The following is a 24,352-nucleotide window of genomic DNA, read 5'->3' on the forward strand; positions in this document are numbered from 1 at the left end:
ACACTCCACTCAAAGCGCTTTGCAGGTAATGGGGAATCCCACTACCGCCACCAATGTGCAGCCCCTCCTGGATGATATCAATTGATGTCATTTCAAAATATATAAATCTCAGCTGGGCACAGGACAGGAAATCTTAGGGCTAATGCAGGTCACTGTGTGCAGATACATTCAACATGAAAAGACTGTTTTGTAAAATGGTCCTGGTGACATCACATCATTGCTTCCGGCCCTCAGTTTGGGGGGGGTGTGGCCTTTTCACCGGAACTCGCACTCGGCCCCGCCCACTCCCACGCTGCTACACCCTGTGACTGAAAAAAAGTCCTTTTCATAACCTTCCAGCAGCACTGGCTGAGCAAGACTGCTATCAGACCGCAGGGTCAGCTTGAGTCTGTGAGCTGAAAGTGGAGAAACAGCCAACTCTGGGTGGTGTATTTTTTTTTTAAAACGTCATGAGTATAAACTATAAGTGACTGTACCTTCCCCAGTCCAGAGGCAGGAAGTGCTTCAACTAAAGAGATTCGGTTCCTTCAAGATCCTAGAATGGATCCGGTTGCTCTTCTCTGGACCCATGAAGTTGTGTAGTGATTTTGTGGCATTCAGTGTCATTTATTTATTTTTCACCTAAGTGAAGTTGGGTAGTTTTTAATACATCAATCATTGCTATAGATTTCATTTTCCTGTCGTGAAGTTGTGTAGGTTTTATGTACCAATCAGTGCCACAAATTTATTTTCCTGTTGTGAAGTTGTGTAGTGCTTATGTGCCGGTGAGTGCGAATAATTTATTTTTCCTGTTGTGAAGTTGTGTAGTTTTTGTATACCAAATCAAAAATCCATGAACAGGGAATAAGAAACTCCTACCGTTGTACATGTTTAACTTTTTTGTTTGGGATAGGAGGGCTAGAAAATTTCTCTCGATTTGCTTAAGTGGCTGTTGAACAGTCCAAAAAAAAGTGTTTTTTTACAGGGGATTATCGTCAGTGGCTCGCTAGACAGATATTTCTGAACTGCGGCGCAGTATTTCTGCTTCTCAAAACACAGGTTCGAGGGCCCCCTCAAGCAGACACTAAAAATATCCTCTTCTCTGAAGGCAGGTGGGTTGTAACTCTGTGAAATACTCACGCAGTTCAACCGCAAAACAAATACAGTATATTTACACAGTATCTCCTCCGCTCCGCTTTCTTAGCGAGCCAATCAGGAGTTTCCATTATCAGCCATCTCTGAAACCGATCAGGAGTGTCTGTGCGCTTCTCTGCGGGCACTGTCAGCGGTCTTCCCTGTGAGCCAATGAGAGGTGTCCACTGTCGCCTATCTTTGAGCCAATGAAGGGTGTCTATAGTCTATAGTCTTCTCTCTGACCCAATCAGAAGCCTCTGTGGTCATCTCTGTGAACCAATCGGAACCGACCGTCGTCTTCCCCATGAACCAATCGGGTGTGTCGATAATCGCCCGCCTCTGCACCAATCGAGCGGGTCGGTGGCCACCTCTGCGCAAATCTATTAAGTCACAATCGACATCGATTAAGCCAGTTCAAACGCACACGGGTGTTGTGGACACACGCACAGTTAAAATAAAACCACAAGACTACAGTTCCATCGACTGCCTGAGCCAGTGTCAAAATTTATTAGATGTATAAAGCCTTTTTATTTAAAAAAAAAAACCCACTGACGTGAGCACAGAACACCTGCCCGGTCTGCGGCGGGAGATTTCAAACTGACACGGCCTCTTTTCTTCTGCGGACGGAGGAAGAAGCGAACAGGTCTGATCCGACGGGTGTCCGGGAGCTGGGTGATCCGAGGCTCCCGACAGGGAAAAATTCAAGTTGGAGCTGCAGAAATACCTCCTCTGGTCGCTAGAGGGCGCCAATGGCTCTGTAACAACAGACGCGCACTCGATAAAAAAATAACGACCTTAGTCTTACTTCTTGGAGACAGCAGGGGAACGCGGCGAGACGGTACGGAAACGCATCGCTGCCACCAAGGGGGGAAAAAAAGAAAAGACCCACTGGACTGGGGTCCCCTTGAGCTTTAAGACTCACTGGACTGGGGGAACTCTGAGCTATAAGACTCACTGGACTGGGGGACCCCTGAGCTATAAGACTCATTGGACTGGGGACCCCTGAGCTGTAAGACTCACTGGACTGGGGGAACTCTGAGCTATAAGACTCACTGGACTGGGGGACCCCTGAGCTATAAGACTCATTGGACTGGGGACCCCTGAGCTGTAAGACTCACTGGGCTGGGGACCCCAGCACCAGTATTGGGGTCCCTGAGCTGTAAGAGTCACTGGACTGGGGACCCCTGAGATACAAGACTCAATGGACTGGGGGACCCCTGAGATATAAGACTCACAGGACTGGGGACCCCTGAGATATAAGACTCACAGGACTGGGGACCCCTGGGCTATAAGTCTCACTGGACTGGGGACCCCAGCACCAGGATTGGGGTCCCTGAGCTATAAGACTCACTGGACTGGGGACCCCAGCACCAGGATTGGGGACCCCTGAGCTATAAGACTCACTGGACTGGGGGACCCCTGAGCTATAAGACGCACTGGACTGGGGGACTTCCGCCCGTAAACTAAATAATTACTATTAAATATGCTCTCCGTGTTCTTACCTCCCCTACACCTATGAGAAGGTAGTGTTTTACGATTATCTACTTACCTTTTCTTCGAGAACAGAACCGAGTCTGCATCCCTGTCCGCGGAGCTAAAATACAGAGATTCAGGAAGTCACAGCTCAGTTCCGTGCACGTCTGAAATACTTTTTTATTAGGGAAACAAGGAGACAGAGAGAGGGCCACGTGTCTCTGTGCATTTTTCTGAACCAGGCCCAACGGCGCCGACTCCCTTCCGTTCCCAGAAATATGGCATTTAGGACACAACACATTTAAATACGCAAAAAAAACATACACGGCATTAGAAGATTTTAAACTCGCTCCTGCGATAATCTGACGCCCGGAAGTTTTTTGACACAACAGATTGTCTTCCTATCCCTGATGTGAGGGAAAAAAAAACAAGGTTTAGGACGGACCCAACACAGGTTAAAAACACACAACAGCTATGCTGTTGCTGGGACTGAATACTGTCGAATAAGTCTTTTAATACTGATGCACTGTCGGCTCTTCGGCGGCAGAAGACGTTCCCAGGGGTTCTTAATCCACCCCAGAGCACGGAACGAGGAACGGATCGAACCACAACCCGCAACGCACGTTAAAGTGCATTTCACCTGAAACGACGGCTGACGTTCAAGAACGTCTCAGTCCAGAGCCAGGGGGCGTGAATCTGTCGTCGATCCGTGTCGTGCGTCCAACAGTTGCGTTTTTCTGCGCGTGCTGATCTGCGCAGGCAACAAGTTAAAAAAAAAATCCCTTTTCGCCGTATCACAACGACTGCATGCCAAAAGGTGACAAATAGTCTTTTAAAAACCGTAGTGCATCATTTGTTTGAGAACAAATCTTGCGATTTTGACTCCAGGTACCCACTGACTTGTAGGGCCTTCCTGTGCTGTACAGGATTACAGCATCTCTTTTAACTTAGCACAATATATAAATATAATAAAACCATGTTTTTTTTAAACAAGTCTGTACAATTCCAGCCTTCTGCAAGGGGGGGTGGGCTCTCTGTGATTTTGGGACACAATGTTGAAAATGAAGTTAAAATATCAAATTGGAAAGGTCCAGAAACGCATTGCTGCCATCAAGGAAAAAACAACCCAACACAGAGTTATCTTATACTTACGAGATGGCGTACTTTGTGTGGTAATCATATGACAGCACAACTGTCCTGCAATACATTATCACGAGCCGACTGTCGGTTTTAATCACTAATAATTGCTGACCCTTTTAATCGCTTCTCTGGAGACTCCACTCCAAGCTCTGTACAGGTCAGGGGGAATCCCACTACCGCCACCAATGTGCAGCCCCCCACCTGGATGATGCGACGGCAGCCATAGTGCGCAGTGGGGAGGAGAGCAGAGGGATGGAGCCAGTTCAGAGAGGGGGGTTATTAGGAGGCCATGATGGGTAAGGGCCAATGGGAAATTTGGCCAGGACGCCGGGGTTACACCCCTACTCTTTTCGAGAGACGCCCTGGGATTTTTAATGACCACAGAGAGTCAGGACCTCGGTTTGACGTCTCATCCGAAGGACGGCGCCTGTTTACAGTCCAGTGTCCCCCGTCACTATACTGGGGCATCAGGACCCACACGGACCGCAGGGTGAGAGCGCCCCCTGCAGGCCCCACTAACACCTCTCCCAGCAGCAACCTCAGTTTTTCCCAGGAGTCTCCCCTCCAGGTACTGACCAGGCTCACACCTGCTGAGCTCCAGTGGGGGGGGGGGGCGGGGCTGCCAGCTGGGAGCCGCAGGGCGATAGGGCAGCTGGCGCTGGCACAAGCAGCGGAGTCGATGGCTCTCGCCTAAGGAGGGGCGGGGGAGTCCTCGGGGTTCCGTCGGCGTGTGTCCGCACGAGGAGCGCGGATCGTCACGTGCCCCGATGGCCGAGCCCCAGTGGGCGGTCAGGCGGAGTGCTCGTTCTGCAGCGCCCGGACGCCAAACGCTTAACACCCCCCCCCCACCAGTTCCAGCCAGCTCCTCGGTAGCTCATGACACCCTGGTCAAGTGATCGTCGCCGTCTCGTGCCGACCAGGTAACTCTGGTCTCCCCCTCCCCCTCCTTCCCCCCTCGACGGCGGCTCTCTAGAACAGAGACGCCAGCCCGGCCCTTCCCAGAATCCTAGGCGATCACGACGGCGGCGGGCGGCTCAGCCCCGGCGCAGTGGTGGCTCCTCAGGCTGCTCGAGGTGGTGAAGCCCCTCCCGCAGGCCCCGCAAGCGAAGGGCCGCTCGCCCGTGTGGACGCGCAGGTGGGTGGTCAGGCTGCCCGACTGGCAGAAGCCGCGGCCGCACTGGGCGCAGCGGAAGGGCCGCTCGCCCGTGTGGATGCGCCGGTGCTTGCGCAGGGTGCTGGAGTCGCCGAAGCTCTTGCCGCACTGGGCGCAGCCGAAGGGCCGCTCGCCCGTGTGGACGCGCAGGTGGGTGCGCAGGGTGCTGGCCTGGCTGAAGCCCTTGCCGCACTGGGCGCAGCGGAAGGGCCGCTCGCCGGCGTGGATGCGCTGGTGGGTGCGCAGGGTGCTGGGGTCGTTGAAGCTCTTGCCGCACTGGGCGCAGCCGAAGGGCCGCTCGCCCGTGTGGACGCGCAGGTGGCTCTTCAGGCTGCTGGACTGGCTGAAGCTGGTCGGGCAGTGGGCGCAGCGGAAGGGCCGCTCGCCCGTGTGGACGCGCAGGTGGGTGCGCAGGGTGCTGGCCCGGCTGAAGCCCTTGCCGCAGTGGCTGCAGGCGAAGGGGCGGTCGGGGCGGCCGGGCACGCCCGCCGGGACCTCGGCGGCGGCGGCGGCGACGTCAGGAACCTCCGGCTTGGCCTCCCCGCGCTCTCCCGCGGGCGCGGGCGCGGGCGCGGGGGGTGGGCTGTCGCAGCCGTCAAACGTTTCCGGGAAGTCGTCGGACCCGAGGAGCCCGGGTGTCTCGAACTCGGGCTCCGACTTCACCGCGGGCGCGGAGCCCGGATCCCCCAGCCTCGGCCTGCTCTCGGCCTCCCCGAGTGTCTCTTTCCCCTCTGCAGACGGGAGCCCCGTCTCCTGCATCAGACGGGAGCCCCACTCCTCCTCCTCCTCGCTGAGCTGCTGTTCAAGGGGAGCCCCTTCCCCAGCGTCGGAGAGAGCCCCGACCTCTGTACCTAAACAGACCGCACAAGAGATCGAGAGGGTTACTAGCTGAGCCGCGCCGATAAAGAGAAGCAGTGGAAAGTAACACCCGGCACAACGGAGAAAAAAAGCGTTCCAGCACTCCATCGGTCCAAATACCGACGCCGACAACGTTTACAATTAAAACCTGGGACCAAAGAGGCCAACACTAACAGGTGGGGAGCATATCGAGCCGCCCAACAACATTTAATAATGCCCATTCCTTTCACTTATATCGCGCTTTTCCGGACACTCCACTCGCCATACATGTAATGGGGGAATCCCACTGCCGCCACCAATGGGTGTCCGTGAGAGACCAAAGCCAAGCTCTCACCTGCTTCAGTAATAGGAGTGTCATCTTCCTTCAGGAACAAATTCCATACGATCAAGTTCCCTCCGATCGACCCGGCATTTTCTCTCCAGGTGCAGAAAGACTAAGAGAGCAGCTGCTTAAAGTCATTACATCGTTGAAACACCGAAGAGGCTGTCTGCAGGCCAGGGTCTTATTATTGGGTGAGGTCTTTTTAGAAGCTAATTTTCCGATTTGGGGATTTTTCCATCTTACAGTGCTGGAAGTGTACTGCCCAGCAGCCATCTCACCCTGCAACTCCCAGCTGGCAGCCCCCCCCACTGGAGCTCAGCAGGTGTGAGCCTGGTCAGTACCTGGAGGGGAGACTCCTGGGAAAAACTAAGGCTGCTGCTGGGAGGAGGTGTTAGTGGGGGCCAGCAGGGGGCGCTCTCACCCTGCGGTCTGTGTGGGTCCTGATGCCCCAGTATAGTGACGGGGACACCATACTGTAAAACAGGCGCCGTCCTTCGGATGAGACGTCAAACCGAGGTCCTGACTCTCTGTGGTCATTAACAATCCCGGGGCGTTTCTCGAAAAGAGTAGGGGTGTCACCCCGGCGTCCTGGCCAAATTTTACCCGATATCTCGGGATTAATGCTGGAAGTGTACTGATTGAGGGATGTTGTTCAATATGGTTTTGTATTGCGGGTTACAGGTTTACGAGCTCTTGATAGGCAGGACAAATCGGGCAATAAAGGCTCCTTCACCTTCGAAAGCAAGGCGACACTTCCTAACCTTTTAAGACGTCAGGGCGAAGGCCTCCTGTTTTGTCACTGTATTACACTGTAAAATCACCATGCGACACGAAATATTGGCAAATAAGGCCTTCACTTGTGTATTAACTACCTGACCGAAGCGATCAATTCGAATTATGTTGCCAGACGGTCGTTTTTTACCCCATTTTTGCTTGGGCTAACGAGATTATTTTTTTCATCTCCTTTTATTTGTTGAATATAGTCGCTGAACAGTATACTTGGTGGCGGTAGTGGGATTTCCCATTACCTGTAAAGTGCTTTGAGTTTCCAGAAAGGCGCAATATAAGTGTGAACAATTATTATTATTTACAGATCACGTTCAAAGCAACATCAGTCACTATAATATAAGATGCAGGTGAAGTTATATGCTTGTTAACAGATTAGATACACAGACCGCAGGGTGAGAGCGCCCCCTGCTGGCCCCACTAACACCTCTTCCAGCAGCAACCTTAGTTTTTCCCCAGGAGGTCTCCCCTCCAGGTACTGACCAGGCTCACACCTGCTGAGCTCCAGTGGGAAATTCCCAATAATCAAAAGGCTGTCTTTATGCTCTTTGTTTGACCGGAAGAAGACCTGACACCACTTGAACGGCAAAAGTAAAAATTCAATCCGCAGATGTCAAACATGATGGAAAAACTCCCGCTTTTTCATCTATCCCAGAAAAGGAAACCCATCTGGGAGAAGAGCTGAAAACATCATAGACAAGATCCAGAAAACCCCACAGACACCGATCTGCTAACACTGTCTGGCCTAAAATTTCCCTTTAAATCCCAAGGCCAAGAGTTCACCAAAACAGGACACCCCCTCATATTAATAATATAATCCAAGCAACGTCATAATGACTTTATTTATACCACCTTTTTTTAGGGTACACGGTATTATCCCCCGGTGTCCTGGCCAAATTTCCAATTGGCCCCTTACCAATCATGGCCTCCTAATAATCCCCATCTATGAATTGGCTTCATTACTCTGCTCTCCTCCCCACTGATAGCTGATGTGTGGTGAGCGTTCTGGCGCACTATGGCTGCCGTCGCATCATCCAGGTGGGGCTGCACATTGGTGGTGGTGGAGGGGAGTCCCCATTACCTGTAAAGCACTTTGAGTGGAGTGTCCAGAAAAGCGCTATATAAGTGTAAGCAATTATTATTATTATTATTATTATTATTATTATTATTATTATTATCCGTTTTCATTATTTTGACTTGCTGAGGAACTGTGGCTGGTCGCAGATGTGACGAAACCCCTATTGTGATAGTGAATAATGATAATGAATGGACACCCCGTGCAGGCTCTTTTCTCACGTTACGCACGTACCTGAAATGCATATCGATCCGCCTCAACACAGCCGATGCACCGTGTGTCTACGACGTCTGAGGCCGACCCGCAACACCGCGATCACACGCCTGCAGCGGACCAGGCGATCGATCAGCTCTCGAAAAACAAAAAGCACCGCGCCGGGCGCTGTCCCGTGTCCGGCTGTCATCGACGGAGATCAAGCTCATCAGAGCTCGATTCGCCAAGCCCCGTCTCGAAAACGATCGAGTGAAGACGGCATCACCTACACCCACCATCATCTACGTACTGGGGTTGTGCGTGATCTGGCGTCTCCCCCGCCCCGATCAAAACAGCGACGGAGGGGTTTTAAAACGCCAAGCGGGGCTCTTACGAAGCGCTACACTTACCCGACAGCTCCCATTTGACGTGAATTTCTTCTTTGATTTCTCCAGTGGCTTCACAGGGAGGCGTGTACCCGAGATACATCCGTGGGGATCCCTCTATCCGTCCCCGATCTCCTCCCGTCTCGCAGAACTGCAGCTTCGACCGCAGGGTCTCCACCTCCTGCTTCAAGAGCAAAATCTCCGTCCCGAAAGTGCCCTCGACAAACTTGATTATCTTAAACACGGCCCGCCGGGCCAGGATCTGGGAAAGCCTGTGAAGCCTGGCCCGAAACGCGTCCTCGGAGTCGGACATCTTGTTGCGGAACACGTCCGACACCTCGTACACGATCGCCTTGAGCAGCACCTCCATGAAGGACTGCAGCTCGGTTTCGAGAGGGAACAGCCAGTCCGTCATCTTTCTTCGGCCGGCGCGGCTGCGGGCGGGTTTAAAAACGGTTCATGCGGTTTCCAGCCCCCGGAGGCGCCCACCCAGCATCGGCATTGAACGCACACAAGAAACAGGAAGTACCGCCTGCGCGTGTGTCTCCCCGAACAGGAAGCGAGTGGCGCACTTGACCGGATTTTCCGTCGCAGGCTGAGCGTCCTTGGTAACTGTTGCTATGGCAGACGTAGGCGAATACGCTGAAAAGGAAAACATATTTTTCTCTCCAAAATGAGGATTGATCCTCGTTTAATCACATTTCATTTAAACAAGAAAAGCATGCAAGTCAGTCAGATTTGGATTGGGGCCCTCTCTCTCTCTCGATTACTTTTTTTTCAACTTGCACAGAACAAGTCTTAGTACATCAATTCTAGTAGTACACAGTACTATATATGAAACAACAACGACATCAAGCACAAAAGGAAAAGTATTGACCCCCCCAGATTTTACAGTTTATTTGTTCTTGGTTGATGTGGAAATGAATCACATTAGGGATTTCATTTTATATCCTTCTGGAACACAATGTCTGAAAATACGAACTGGAAATCAATTTGGACAACTCCCGGCAGATATGTCTTTATCGTTGTGTGTAGGGAAGTAACATGTTTTTCCTGGGATTTATTCTGTTAAACTAACACTTTCTAAACCGTGGGGCTGGCAAATAAACCGTGACGTTTGTTTGTTGACATGTTTTTGTTTTGATGGCGTTGCAAAACGTTACCGTCAAGCATCTGAAATGTGAATTCAAGGAATTTGATATGATGTGAAACTTTGCAACACGTCATATGGAAGAAGACTATTTTGGTTATAATTAATCTGTTAGCAATACCAGGTGTATATCATTCACTAATAAAAAATCCTGTTTGGAAAAATTTAATTTATTGTGTTCTGATTTGTAATTCTCTCTAGCAGGGTATTAATTTAGGATTTTCTTCTGTCATTTCATCTTTTCGGATACCTTTTCTCATTTGGTTGTATGTTTTGACGCTCAGTAAAAGTATTATACCGGACAGTTCCACATTTAACCACATTGCTGACATTAGAAAAAGGGTAACATTAGCTGTTAAATGCGGTTCACTTACGCGCACAATACCAGCATTTTTATGACAAACAATTTATTATTTTTAAAACCATTAAGCGGCAGATATACAATGTTTTGGAAACGTTTGTATTAAATGTGGAGCATAAAACAACGAACTCTGACCTTTTAGAAATAGCCCTGTAATAAATTCTCATGATCGTGGCTAAATCACAATGTGAACACGTTCAATACAGATATATGTACAGTTTAGTTAAATATCGTGAAACGCGCAAATCACCGTTTCTATGGAGCAGAATCGTATGTCACATCACTGTTCAATAAATTACGAAAACTACCTCAACAAAGAGCAGCAAACAGATGTTCCAAGCATTTTCTAACATCAACATTTTACAGCATCGAAGAGATAAAAACTCAGCTCAATTAAACGACGCGAGCTAAAACGGACAAACGGTTTATATGTTATATACTTCGGCCTTCATGTAATAGTTGCAAAACTAACGCAATCGGTTTAGAAACTCGACTCATAAATCGGGATGGCACGCATTTATTTAATTTTTTTACAAATGTCAAAGGAATAATCTCTCAACCACAACCACAACAACAACAACAACAACAACAACAACAACAACAACAACAACAACAACAACAACAACAGAGCAACAGAGAGACAATTAGAACCAATTCGACTTAAAAATAAGGGGGGAGGGGGACAACGTATCTGATCTGACTGAAAAGGTCTCCATTTCAAAAACTTGTTTGACAAAACGACCTCGACCCGTTTCAAAACTGGGCTCTTCGGCACGGATACCATTGTGCTCGACAGGTCGGAGCTAAACGGTGCTTCTGGGCTGCTTGAGACCAGTTCCCCCGGCTCTCCCTCACCTGACAACAACCCGTCTTAGGAAAAAAACTAAAGAATGAACAGAGGTGAAAACACGTTCAGCGTGTCTGGTTTAGTCCGCTCCCCCTCCCCTCCTGGGCTGTATGACTAGGAAGCTGGATCACCCCTGCAAAGACAGGATTAACCCAAGGTAGGTGCAGCAGAGTCTACAAAAGACAATACAGTGCTTATCCACGCCTCCATTTTCTAACTGCCTCTTCCAATTCAGGGTCGCAGGAGAGACGGAGGCAACAGGCACAAGGCAGGATACACCCTGGACTGGACACCAATCCATCACAGAACACACAGAGACACACACACACACATCCTGGACAGGACGCCAATCCATCACAGGACACACACACACACACCCTGGACAGGACACCAGTCCATCACAGGACACACACACACACTCTCACACCCTGGACAGGACACGTCCATCACAGGACACACACACACACTCACACACCCTGGACAGGACACCAGTCCATCACAGGACACACACACTTACTCACACACCCTGGACAGGACACCAGTCCATCACAGGACACACACACTCACTCACACACCCTGGACAGGACACCAGTCCATCACAGGACACACACACTCACACTCACACACCCTGGAGTGGTGGCAGTGGGATTCCCCATTACCTGTGCAGCGCTTTGAGTGGAGTGTCCAGAAAAGCGCTATATAAGTGTAAGCAATTATTATTATTATAACATGTGGCGAATCAAAATGAAAAACGTTCCTATTTTCCTACTGCTGCGAAATCTTCGCAGAGTCGCCTGCCGGAACCGCGCTCATGCGAATTCCCAACATACAACTCGTCCAACGAGCTTTGACATCGGCTCGCAAAACCCCAAATAAAAACAAACAAACAAACAAACAAACAAACAAACACTGTGTTCCTTTTTTTAGCCTTTATTTATTTATTAGCCTTTTATACAAGTCCTTGAGTTCTCTGGAGACATTGGAACCCGCCCAACGGGTCCCTTGCGCCCTTGTCAAAGGCAGATACGCTTTTTTTTGCGACGTGACTTTCGAGAAGTCACGTCCCCCCCTTCATGGGAAAGTTGATTTGACAGCCGTGAGCCGTGAGCCGTGGAAATTGTTTTGACAGCTCCCTGACATTTTCACTTTCGCCAGCGGGACGTCGGGTGCGTCTCTAGGACAGGAGCGGAATGTTCCAGAAAGGAGCCGCCGCGTCACTCCCTCACGCCGGGAGCCTCCGAGGTCCCGTTGAATTCCGACCTACCGACTCTTCGTTTTACACAAAAACTCCCTTGGGGGGACACAAAAACCCCAAAACAGCCCCGCCTGGGGATTTATAGAACCGTTTATGGCTCTGAGAACGGGGAAGAGGCGCACCTCTCTTCTCAGTTGGTAATGTCCCCGTCCCCACCACCAGAGAGATCGTCCAAGTCAAGAAAAGGCGCTTTATAAGAACCACTACGCGGTCAAACCGCTCTCGGTGACCCGTATCCCTTCACTCCTCATTTCGATGCGTGGAAATTTCGAGGAGATTCTGCGTGGCTTTGGAGGGGGGGGGGGTTTCTCCGTGCGTGTCGGATGTCAAACAAAAAAATGACCAAAAAATGCTTGTTTTCACCACAATCTGTGGCAGGGACCGGTTCTTTACAGTAACATTAATGTCAAAACACAAGTCACACTATTGACAAAACACGGTGTCCCCCCAGGCCTGCGTTTCACCCAGAATGCGGTATCCCTTTAAGACGAAATCCTATATAAACGTGGGGTGGTAAACAAGAAACACCCAGCACCCTAATACAAAATCCACCCCCCCCCCCAGTGCTAAATTTCCCTTCCTATAATCCCCTTTGTGTATAAAAGCCGATTCTGAACAGCCCGGACCACAACAAAGGCCCGTCTCTCCCTCTCTTCAATCGGTCTCTGGCCTGCGTCTCCTTTCCCCTGGGAGATCCAAAACAGGATTAACCCAAAGAAGGAGACTTTTTGTTGTTGTTAATGAACCTTTTTTTCGGCCCTCACAAGGAATGCGTCCCGCCCTCCGAGAGTTCAAGAACCATCGTAATACAAGCACAAAGAGAGAGTATAATCTAAAGAAGAAAAAAAAAAGAAAAGAGAGGGTTTTGGTTATGTCCCAGGGTAAAAAAAAATAAAAATAATTCTGGACTAAGTTGCAGAGCTATATTAAAAAAAGAGACCAATACTGATATTTGTTTGGATGAAAAAGATGTTAAGTTTCAGCCCCATCGAAAACCATATTAAAATTGCGTTTGTAATAAATTGATTATACTGGCAATATATATATATACACACAAAATTCAATTCAATTCAACTTTATTGTCATTAAACCTTCACAGGTGCATAGTATCATGAAAAGTGTTTCTCATGAGTCACTCAGGTGCAGTATATCAATAGGACAGAAGATGAGACAATGGGCAGCTACGCAAAAGCAATAACAGTAACATGTCATAACATAACATAAATAACATGGAATCAAGTCATCGAAAACTGTGCAAAATTCCGCAGAGAAAATTTAACAGGACAAAAACAGTGCAAGGTAATTCTTGGAACAGTGCAAAAAAAAATAGTGTGGTTAAAAGTAGTATGTTTAATTAATATTAAATATTATTATGCCTGTTACAATTTTACTGGGCTATCGAGGGGGCAGTACAATTTTGGCTTACATGTGTGTGTGGTGGTGTAGGAGTACAGTGGTTGTGGGTACAGGAGGATGTTGGAGAGATCATAATAAGGTCTGACAGTCTGTGTGCGACTGGAGTGACCGGAACCTTCTGCCAGATGGCAGAAGATGGAAGTGGTCCCGGAAGAACCCTTTGTTTGAGCATTTTAAACTGGATGTAAGGGGGGGTATTTGCGGATTATTTCGAAGTGCAGAAATCTGAAAGCGGTGCGGACATTATTTTTAATTTAATGTGTTTAATCTTTTTTCATCACTTGAATCTATGTAGTAATATGCACCCTTGACGATCTTTCTGTCTTGCATTGTTATACGTTCTGTTGTTCGGATGATAATTTGTGTTCTTCTGTTAAGCCTAAATAAATACAATATTTTTTTTTAAAAAATGCTTCGGATCTTCCGTGCGAGACGCAGGACAGAGACGAGACCAGACAGTGCGATCTTGACGCCGGTCCTGATCGCTTTTTTTGGGCGTTGGGGGGGATCTCAACTTGGGTTTTGGTCTGCAATTACGAGGAGCTCCCGGGTACCGGAGGTCACCGCCTACAACAACCCCCCCGATTCGCGTCAACACTATGCTTTCCACATCAAGACGACTGCCTGGACAGACGACACGGCGAGACCGGACTTTGTCTCTTACGGGCTTGTCAGCGGATGTGCTGTCCTCGTCGATTCTCAGACAACTTGTGCAAATCCCCTCACCTTCTCTACCCCTCTCTCTCCTCCAGCAGAAAGACAACACCTCCCCTGTCTCTGTCCCAGCATCAGCTGCAAAGCTTAAAGGATCTGAACCGGCAGCAAACATCACAGGACACACACACACTCACACACCCTGGACAGGACACCAGTCCATCACAGGACACACACACACACCCTGGACAGGACACCAGTCCATCACAGGACACACACACACACACACACCCTGGACAGGACACCAGTCCATCACAGGACACACACACACACACACACACACACACACACACACACACACCCTGGACCGGACACTAATCCATCATAGGACACACACACACACACTCACACACCCTGGACAGGACACCAGTCCATCACAGGACATACACACACTCACACACCCTGGACAGGACACCAATCCATCACAGAACACACACACACACACCCTGGACAGGACACCAGTCCATCACAGGACACACACACACAACCCCATGGACAGGGAAACACAAACACACAGACACCCACCACACCAGGGCCTATTTCCCCAGAAGGGAATTAATCCACCAGCCTGTCTCTGGACTGTGGGAGGAAACTCACTCACAAACATGCAGACTCCCCCCAGACTGCACCCCTGAACTGAACCCAAGGCCCAAGAGAGAACCTAGAAGGGTCACTGGATTCACTCTGTCTTTGCCCATAACTGGGGAGACAACCGGGAGGAGCGATGAAGCCTGTAACCCGAAGAGGAATCCTAAATATGTCCCTCGTCCCCAAGATACCTGCTTGTCTCAAACGTCTAAAAAAAAAATAATCGGAACACTCACATTTCTGGTAACAGCGAGAGTCGGTCCAACGCGCCCAGGCTTGGATATTTCTAAAAAAATGTTGTTGTTTTTTTTCGTTTATATCTGAGGGAAGAGCTTCAGAGGAAAGATGCAACCTTGTGTGGGGTTTCGTGGGGGGTGTTTTAAAACAACAAAAGTCACTTTTTTTTTCCTCCCCGGCGCAAATGAAAAACCTCCGTGTCAAACCTTCGCGGAACTAGGGTCTATAATAATAACTGGCAAACGATGCGGGTTGTTTTGGAAAAGGCGGAGGGCGGTGGCGGATGCCGGAATTTTTATTTTCCCGTTCACTGAAGCACACAATAAAAAAAAAACCTCACACAGCACACACTTCAGTGCCTCGCTCCTCGTAAGAAAAAAAAAACAAAACAAACCCACCTGCGATTCTCAGATACGGGATTGTTTCCCGACAGGAGGGGGGAGGCCGAGCGTGATCACGTGGCTCGGTCTCTGAATTCATTTAACTTGACTTCATTTACGACCTGACCCGGTTTTTTTTTTAAAAAAAAAACTATCGCCCTGACCTACAGCTGCCATCCTGTCTGGTTGTGATACGTACGCCCAGAAGGATACAGGAATAACGCGTTTCTGTGTACTTATGTAATTATAATTATGTAATTATGAGGTGCAAGTCGTTTCCTGAGCGGGTATTTAAGAGCTCACAGCCCAGGGCAGCCCAGGGTGGTCCACCAACGCCCCACAATGCCGTGCTAGGTTGTAGAAAGCGTGTGGAGCTGGCCAAGGTGTAGCATATCTCAACCCGGTTTACTAGAACAGATCAGACTCCTTGTGTGCCAGAGGGGAAAAAACGCAGTGTGCATCCATCCAGTTTCGAAGTGCCGTATCCAGGACAGGGTCACAGACTGGGGGAGCTGGGGTCTGTCCCAGCAAGCAACAGGCACAAGGCAGGGCTCACCCTGGACAGGACAGCAGTCCATCACAGGACACACACACACACACCCTGGACAGGACAGCAGTCTATCACAGGACACACACACACCCACACACCCTGGACAGGACAGCAGTCCATCACAGGACACACACACACTCACACACCCTGGACAGGACAGCAGTCCATCACAGGACACACACACACTCACACACCCTGGACAGGACAGCAGTCCATCACAGGACACACACACACTCACACACCCTGGACAGGACACCAGTCCATCACAGGACACACACACACACTCACACACCCTGGACAGGACAGCAGTCCATCACAGGACACACACACACCCTGGACAGGACACCAGTCCATCACAGGACACACACACACACCCTGGACAGGACACCAGTCCATCACAGGACACACACACACACTCACACACGCTGGACAGGACAGCAGTCCATCACAGGACACACACACACCCTGGACAGGACAGCAGTCTATCACAGGACACACACACACGCACCCCCTGGACAGGACACCAGTCCATCACAAGACACACACACACACCCTGGACAGGACAGCAGTCTATCACAGGACACACACACACCCACACACCCTGGACAGGACACCAGTCCATCACAGGACACACACACACACACACACACACCCCCTGGACAGGACACCAGTCCATCACAAGACACACACACACCCTGGACAGGACAGCAGTCCGTCACAGGACACACACAGACACACACACACACACACACACACACACACACTCAAACCAGGGCCAATTTCCCCCACAGCCGATTAATCCACAATCATGTCTTTGGACAGCCCGGAGGAACCCCCCACTGCCCCCCCACCACCACCACCACCAAGAACACAAGGGGAACATGCAAACTCCACCCTGAAGATTTCCCCACCCTGCAGCCTCCTGTCTGTGTCAGATCGGTCGCGGACGATCACCTCCCGCCTTGCGTCACGTCCAAGGGGCAGGGTGGGGCCGTCTCCCTACCGCCCGACGAGCCATTCCTCCCCCTTTCCAGTTCGGCGCCGCCCCTCCCGGATTCGTCCCCGGACCGCGGCTCCCCCTGCGCCCTCACCCTTCCTGTTTTTCCTGCTCGCCGACTCCGGTGCCCCGGGGGGGGTACAAAGACGCCTGCTCCCGTCCAGCGGGAGCTCAGAGACGCGTCGACCAAGCCTGCGTCCTCACGGCCCCAAGGTAAGAGCCGGCCTTCCGCGAGTTGACCGGGCGCGGACGGGGTTGTTGTTGTTGTTGCGCGGCGCGGTTCTTGGTGATGGGTGTTGTCTCCCGTCGTGGACGGAGGCTCGGTCCTCCAGGACTGCTTCTGTAGCAGCGTGGCTCAGGATGGACAGTCCTGTGCCGGGTGGGTGGGTGTCTCTCTGTGTGTGTGTCATGGGTGTGTGTGTCTCTGTGTCTGTCTGTCTGTCTCTGTGTGTGTGTGTGTGTGTGTGTGTCTCTGTGTGCGTGTGGCTCTGTGTCTGTCTGTCTGTCTCTGTGTGCGTTTGTGTCTGGGTGTGTGTGTGTCTCTGTGTCTCTCTGTGTCTGTCTGTCTGTCTCTGTGTGCATCTGTGTCTGGGTGTGTGTGTCTCTGTGTCTCTCTGTGTGTGTCTCTGTGTCTGTCTGTCTCTGTGTGCGTGTGTCTCTGTGTGTCTCTGTGTCTGTCTGTCTCTGTGTGTGTGTCTCTGTGTGCGTGTGGCTCTGTGTGTGTCTGTGTCTGGGTGTGTGTGTCTATCTGTGTGCGTGTGGCTCTGTGTGCGTCTGTGTCTGGGTCACAGTGTCTGTCTGTCTCTGTGTGCGTGTGTCTCTGTGTGTGTGTCACTGTGTGCTTCTTTGTCTGGGTGTGTGTGTCTCTGTGTCTGTCTGTCTGTCTCTGTGTGTGTGTCTCTGTGTGCGTGTGGCTCTGTGTGCGTCTGTGTCTGGGTGTGTGTCTCTGTGTCTGTCTGTCTCTGTGTGCGTGTGGCTCTGTGTGCGTCTGTGTCTGGGTGTGTGTCTCTGTGTCTGTCTGTCTCTGTGTGCGTGTGTCTCTGTGTGTGTGTCACTGTGTGCTTCTTTGTCTGGGTGTGTGTGTCTCTGTGTCTGTCTGTCTGTCTGTCTCTGTGTGTGTGTCTCTGTGTGCGTGTGGCTCTGTGTGCGTCTGTGTCTGGGTGTGTGTCTCTGTGTGCGTGTGGCTCTGTGTGCGTCTGTGTCTGGGTGTGTGTCTCTGTGTCTGTCTGTCTCTTTGTGCGTGTGGCTCTGTGTGCGTCTGTGTCTGGGTGTGTGTCTCTGTGTCTGTCTGTCTCTGTGTGCGTGTGGCTCTGTGTGCGTCTGTGTCTGGGTGTGTGTCTCTGTGTCTGTCTGTCTCTGTGTGCGTGTGGCTCTGTGTGCGTCTGTGTCTGGGTGTGTGTGTGCTGGAGATGAGCCCATAGCATCTCTCATCATTTCTACCAGAGCCCCAGCTTTCAAAAAAACAGCCCCCGAGACGTCGGTTGCCTCCCCCCCCAGACTCCAAGCTCCTTCAATGGTCTGGCTGGGAATACTACTACTACTACTACTACTACTAATAATAATAATAATAATAATTGCTTACACTTCTATAGCGCTTTTCCGGACACTCCACTCAAAGCGCTTCACAGGTCACGGGCAATCCCACTCCCGCCACCAATGTGCAGCCCCCCCACCCTGGATGATGCCACAGAATTCCCTGACCCGCACGGTGGCAGAACCGATCGTCCGGAAAAGGAACGCGCGTCTGAGCTTTCACCCCAACCCCCCCTGACGAAGCCCCAGCCCCGCCCCCAGCCCCGGGTGGCGGGTGGCGATAGTTACAGGCGGGATTATGGGGTAGTAGCCTGTTTCTGTGTCGAGAGAGAGCAGCGATCCTCGCCAGAAGGAGACGAAGCAAAAAAACCTGTTCCTGGGAGTTCGCTCATTGTTAGAATTCCTTTTTGGGTGGCGGGTGGTAGCGTGGGGGACAAAGGTGGAACAGGTGGTTCTTGCCCCAGGGGGGGGGTGCTGCAGGTGAACAGCGTTGAGCAATGCTGCCTGGCCGGTAGAGTTCAGTTCCCGGGGGTGCTGTCCGTGTGGAGTTTTCACGTTCCCCCCCCCAGGCTCTGTGTGGGTGCGCTCCAGCCTGGGGTGAAGCGGCTGTCTCGCGTCTCCGCGCGTGTCCGCCCACAGCGGATTCCGCCCCCCCCGTGCCCGTTCCTCGGATTCCTCACGGCAGGATCATGGCGAGAAACGGAGGAAACAGCCGCAGGGCACTCTGGGATGGCTAGGCAGCTGCTGAAGTCATGTGAGCCGGCAGCCAGGTCGCCCTGCAGCTCCCCGCTGGCAGAAACCCCCCCCCCCCACTGAAGCTCAGCGGGTGTGAGCCTGGTCAGTACCTGGAGGGGAGACTCCTGGGAAAAACTGAGGCTGCTGGGAGAGGTGTGAGTGGGGCCAGCAGGGGGCGCTCTCACCCTGCGGTCTGTGGGGGTCCTGATGCCCCAGTATAGTGACGGGGGACACTGGACTGTAAACAGGTGCCGTCCTTCTGATGAGACGTCAAACCGAGGTCCTGACTCTCTGTGGTCGTTAAAAATTCCAGGGAGTCTCTCGAAAAGAGTAGGGGTGTAACCCCGGCGTCCTGGCCAAATTTCCCCCCTGGTCTTGACTCATCATGGCCTCCTAATAGATAGATAGATAGATAGATAGATAGATAGATACTTTATTGATCCCGTGAGGGAAATTGCAGTGCAACAGCAGCTTAACACACACAACACAGCCACAGTGTAACGAATTATATACTAATAGTACAATACATACAATACAATACAAGAGTTACTCACAGTCCGGACACACAAGAGGAAACTAGAACAGAACAGTACACAGAAAATCGTATCACACGTATGAATATAAATATAGATGTAACCATAGATATAAATATAAATATAAATGTATTGCACAGGTCCCTGGCATATATTGCACAAAAGTGGTTGTAAACGGGAAAAAGAAAAAGAAAAAGAAAGAGAACAGATGTAGCAGTAGATGTGTAGATGCGTTTAGTCCAGAAACAGGTCACTGTCGCTGTTGCCTCTGCCAAGACGCAAGGTGGATGCGTTGTACAGTCTTATGGCAGACGGCAAGAATGACCTCCTGTAGCGCTCCCTGTCGCACCGTGGGTGAATCAGTCTATTGCTGAACGTGCTCTTCATTCCTGCAAGCCTGTCATAGAGGAGATGGGAGAAGTTGTCCATGATGGCCTCTAGTTTGGACATCATTCTCCTCTCAGCCACTACCTCCAGGGGGTCCAGGTCAGACCCAATGACAGAGCTCGCTCTCCTGATGAGCTTGTTCAGCCTTTTGGAATCTACTGCTCTAATCCCAGAGCCCCAGCACACCACTGCGTAGAAAATGGCGCTCGCTACCACCGACTGATAGAACATGTGTAGCATCTTACTACACACATTGAAGGACCTGAGCCTCCTCAAGAAGTAAAGAAGTCACCCCCCTCTCTGAACTGGCTCCATCCCTCTGCTCTCCTCCTCACTGAGAGCTGCTGTGTGCTGAGCGGACAGGAGCATCATCCAGGGTGGGGGGCTGCACATTGGTGGCGGAAGTGGGATTCCCCCTGACCTGTCAAGCGCTTTGAGTGGCGTGTCCAGAAAAGCGCTATATGAGCCGACACGGGGAAAGGCTGGCATGGTTTTTTGGCCCGCTGTCGTAAAAATCCGCAACGCGCGCCAGCTTCCTTTCGTGATAAAGAAGCCGGCGACTGGTTTGTCGGATGACAAGGCCCGGGGCTCGACTTCAACGAGCTGGGACGCACCTGCTTAAACGAGACTCCTTCCTGCCCGGGCCTGTTTTAACGGCACGTTTTAGGAGAATACAGGAATAGCGCACTTTTTTTGTATGGGGGGGGTCGGTCATTATTAGTACTAAGTCGTTTCTTAAGAGATCAAATCAGGCTGGCCCATCAACGCCCCACAATGCCGTGCTAGATTGTAGAAAGTGTCTGCAGCTGATCAGGCTCCTTGTGTGCCAGACGGAAAGATCATTAAAAAGCAGTGTGCATCCATCTGTTTTCACAGCTTTATCGAGTATGGGGAGACAGAGCTGGAGTCTATCCCAGCAAGCAACAGGCACAAGGCAGGGTTTACCATCACAGGACACACACACTCACACACACACACACACACACACACACACACACACACACACACACACACACACAAACAAACACACAAACACACCCTGGACAGGACACCAGTCCATCACAGGACACACACACACACACCCTGGACAGGACACCAGTCCATCACAGGACACATACAGACACTCACACACCCTGGACAGGACACCAGTCCATCACAGGACACATACAGACACTCACACACCCTGGACAGGACAGCAGTCCCTCACAGGACAAACACACACACACACACACACACACACACACACACACACACACACAAACAAACACACAAACACACCCTGGACAGGACACCAGTCCATCACAGGACACACACACACACACACACACACACACACACACACACACACACACACCCTGGACAGGACACCAGTCCATCACAGGACACACACACTCACACACCCTGGACAGGACACCAGTCCATCACAGGACACACACACACACACACACACACACACACACCCTGGACAGGACACCAGTCCATCACAAACACACACACTCACACACCCTGGACAGGACACCAGTCCATCACAGGACACACACAGACACACACACTCACACACCCGGGACAGGACACCAGTCCATCACAGGACACACACAGACACACACACTCACACACCCGGGACAGGACACCAGTCCATCACAGGACACACACAGACACACACACACACCCTGGACAGGACACCAGTCCATCACAGGACACACACAGACATACACACACACACACACACACACACACTCACACACCCTGGACAGGACACCAGTCCATCACAGGACACACACAGACACACACACACACACACACCACGGGCCAATCCCCCCCCCCCCCCCCGCCCTCCAAGAATGCAGGGAGAACATGCAAACTCCACCCAGAAGAGCCCCACCCCCCATTATCTTTGCATCTGTCTCCCTCTGCGTTATCATTCCCTTCTCACCAAGGAACAACAATTTCCCTGCTTGCGCGTAATTCTCTGAACGCTGTCACTTTTCCAGTATTTCCTGTTCTCTTTCTGTTTTGCTCAGGGGTACTTTGGGGGGGGGGGGGGGGTGGGTAATATATCATGTTTTTGCCTCAAGAAAGCAGTAACAAAAAAAACGTTAATTTCTTTCTGCGTTTTGTTCATGCAGGCTTTTTGAAACAACCTTACAGCTTCTTTTTCAACGGCGGGCGATTCATAGTGGCGCGGCCTCGCATTGTGAAAGTCCATTCGTTTGAATCGATTGCCTTTCTAAAGAGCACCGACTGCTTGCTAAACGAACAGATATGTGTTGAATCTCTCATTCGCGCACCTTCAGAGTTAAATTGATTATCCCCGAGCTTTAACATTGAAATGGGCGGCCGCTGTGAATAGCCCACTGTTGAAAAAAGAGCTAGACTGTATATAAGAAGCTAAACACACTCACATACCCTGTGTGTGTTCTGTGATGGACTGGTGTCCTGTCCAGGGTGTGTGAGTGTGTGTGTGTCCTGTGATGGACTGCTGTCCTGTCCAGGGTGTGTGAGTGTGTGTGTGTCCTGTGATGGACTGGTGTCCTGTCCAGGGTGTGTGAGTGTGTGTGTGTGTCCTGTGATGGACTGGTGTCCTGTCCAGGGTGTGTGAGTGTGTGTGTGTCCTGTGATGGAGTGGTGTCCTGTCCAGGGTGTGTGAGTGTGTGTGTGTGTCCTGTGATGGACTGGTGTCCTGTCCAGGGTTTGTCTGTGTGTGTCCTTTGATGGACGGTGTACTGTCCAGGGTATGTGAGTGTGTGTTTGTCCTGTGATAGACCCTGTCCAGGGTGTGTGAGTGTGTGTGTGTGTGTCCTGTGATAGACCCTGTCCAGGGTGTGTGAGTGTGTGTGTGTCCTGTGATAGATCCTGTCCAGGGTGTGTGAGTGTGTGTTCCCTGTGATGGATAATCAATTTAACTCTGAAGGTGCACGAATGAGAGATTCAACAAATATCTGTTATTTTAGCAAGCAGTCGGTGCTCTTTAGAAAGGCTATCGATTCAAACGAATGGACTTTTACAGTTGTTTACTGCTGTTTCTGTGTTAGCATTTCCTGTGTCATAAATATGTCACATACAGTACAGTTAAGTCAAAATGGCTTCTTTTTTTTTGCTGTATACTCAAGCAATCGGAATTTGAGGCATTGTCTTGGAAATAGGCACTAGTGTTCCTGTACAAATCATCCTAAGTCATTCTGCTGCCACAAGCAATTAGCTACACAGAACAACTCATCATTGATTGAAAGTCTTTTAACAGGCTGTCTCACTTAACGGTCTGGCCATCCCCAGTTTGTGTCAAATGTGTACGTTGTAAGTTGCTATTGGATCATTTCTGGTGTACAGCAGTTCATTCTAATAATTAAGAATTGCTTACACTTCTAGAGCGCTTTTCTGGACACTCCACTCAAAGCGCTTTACAGGTCATGGGGAATCCCACTACCGCCACCAGTGTGCAGCCCCACCTGGATGATGCGACGGCAGCCATAGTGCGCCAGAACGCTCCCCACACAGCAGCTCTCAGTGGGGAGGAGAGCAGAGGGATGAAGACAGTTCAGAGAGGGGGGTTATTAGGAGGCCATGATTGGTAAGGGCCAATGGGAAATTTGGGCAGGACACCAGGGTTACACCCCTACTCTTTTCAAGAAACGCCCTGAGATTTTTAATGACCACAGAGACTCAGGACCTCGGTTTGACGTCTCAGGACCCACACAGACCGCAGGGTGAGCGCCCCCTGCTGGCCCCACTCACACCTCTTCCAGCATCAACCTTAGTTTTTCCCAGGAGGTCTCCCCTTCAGGTACTGACCAGGCTCACACCTGCTGAGCTCCAGTGGGGGGAGGGGGGGAGGCTGCCAGTATTGAATTGCGTTCTGGCTGCTGGCCAAGCAGCTTTTGAGCCCTAGGCTGGGAGTCAGGCTGAATTCTAGAGCTCCTTCTGCGCGGAGTCTGCGCGTTCTCTCCTGGGCGCTAACGAGGGGCCTGTTGAAGACAGGCGCCACAGTGGGCTGAAGCTTCCAATCCAACTTGGGCTCCCTCGTACACTAATCAATGTAAATGATGGGCTGTTGGGAGTGTTAATAATAATAATAATAATAATAATAATAATAATAATAATAATAAACTATTTTATATAGCGCCTTTAAAGGTGGCTTCTCAAAGCGCTTTACAGGATGACAACAACAATAAAT

General features: G+C 50.8%; 2 protein-coding genes and 2 long non-coding RNA genes across 9 annotated transcripts in view; 2 read left to right on the top strand and 2 right to left on the bottom strand.

Moving 5' to 3' along the window:
- Positions 1–1,587: 1,587 nt before the first annotated feature.
- Positions 1,588–23,708, bottom strand: LOC148662592 (uncharacterized). Of its 2 annotated transcripts, XR_015936847.1 has the most exons (4): positions 23,628–23,708; positions 2,911–3,927; positions 2,663–2,707; positions 1,588–1,868 (listed from the first exon to the last, which is right to left on the bottom strand). It is a non-coding gene; the product is annotated as an uncharacterized LOC148662592 (long non-coding RNA). The 2 variants fall into 2 exon arrangements; XR_015936846.1 differs by lacking the exon at positions 23,628–23,708 and having other exon boundaries at positions 2,911–3,951.
- LOC148662593 (uncharacterized) lies at positions 3,963–15,637 on the bottom strand. 3 transcript variants are annotated; one of them, XM_088632247.1, is made up of 4 exons: positions 10,606–11,128; positions 8,523–10,563; positions 5,405–5,730; positions 3,963–5,374 (listed from the first exon to the last, which is right to left on the bottom strand). In XM_088632247.1, exons 2-4 carry the CDS (start codon positions 8,911–8,913, stop codon positions 4,733–4,735), a joined length of 1,359 nt encoding a protein of 452 aa, XP_088488373.1. In that variant the 5' UTR covers positions 8,914–10,563; positions 10,606–11,128; the 3' UTR covers positions 3,963–4,732. The 3 variants fall into 3 exon arrangements, with proteins under 3 accessions (XP_088488373.1, XP_088488372.1, XP_088488371.1); XM_088632246.1 differs by lacking the exon at positions 10,606–11,128 and adding an exon at positions 15,465–15,637 and having other exon boundaries at positions 3,963–5,730; positions 8,523–9,140; XM_088632245.1 differs by having other exon boundaries at positions 3,963–5,730; positions 10,606–11,127.
- LOC148662594 (uncharacterized) overlaps positions 7,165–24,352 on the top strand; it is a 197,095-nt gene continuing 179,907 nt past the window's right edge. Inside the window, exon 1 of the long non-coding RNA XR_015936864.1 lies at positions 7,165–7,307. This is a non-coding gene — a long non-coding RNA (uncharacterized LOC148662594). The remainder of the gene's footprint in view (positions 7,308–24,352) is intronic.
- The window catches only part of LOC148662595 (globoside alpha-1,3-N-acetylgalactosaminyltransferase 1-like), a 167,789-nt gene continuing 160,499 nt past the window's right edge, over positions 17,063–24,352 (top strand). For all 3 annotated transcript variants that reach the window (XR_015936845.1, XR_015936844.1, XM_088632284.1), the window contains exon 1: positions 17,063–17,206. The gene's annotated coding sequence lies outside the window, so the exon portion shown is untranslated. The remainder of the gene's footprint in view (positions 17,207–24,352) is intronic.

The sequence above is a fragment of the Lepisosteus platostomus genome, chromosome 5 (assembly GCF_059453375.1).
Source record: "Lepisosteus platostomus isolate fLepPlt1 chromosome 5, fLepPlt1.hap1, whole genome shotgun sequence".
NCBI lineage: Eukaryota > Metazoa > Chordata > Actinopteri > Semionotiformes > Lepisosteidae > Lepisosteus > Lepisosteus platostomus.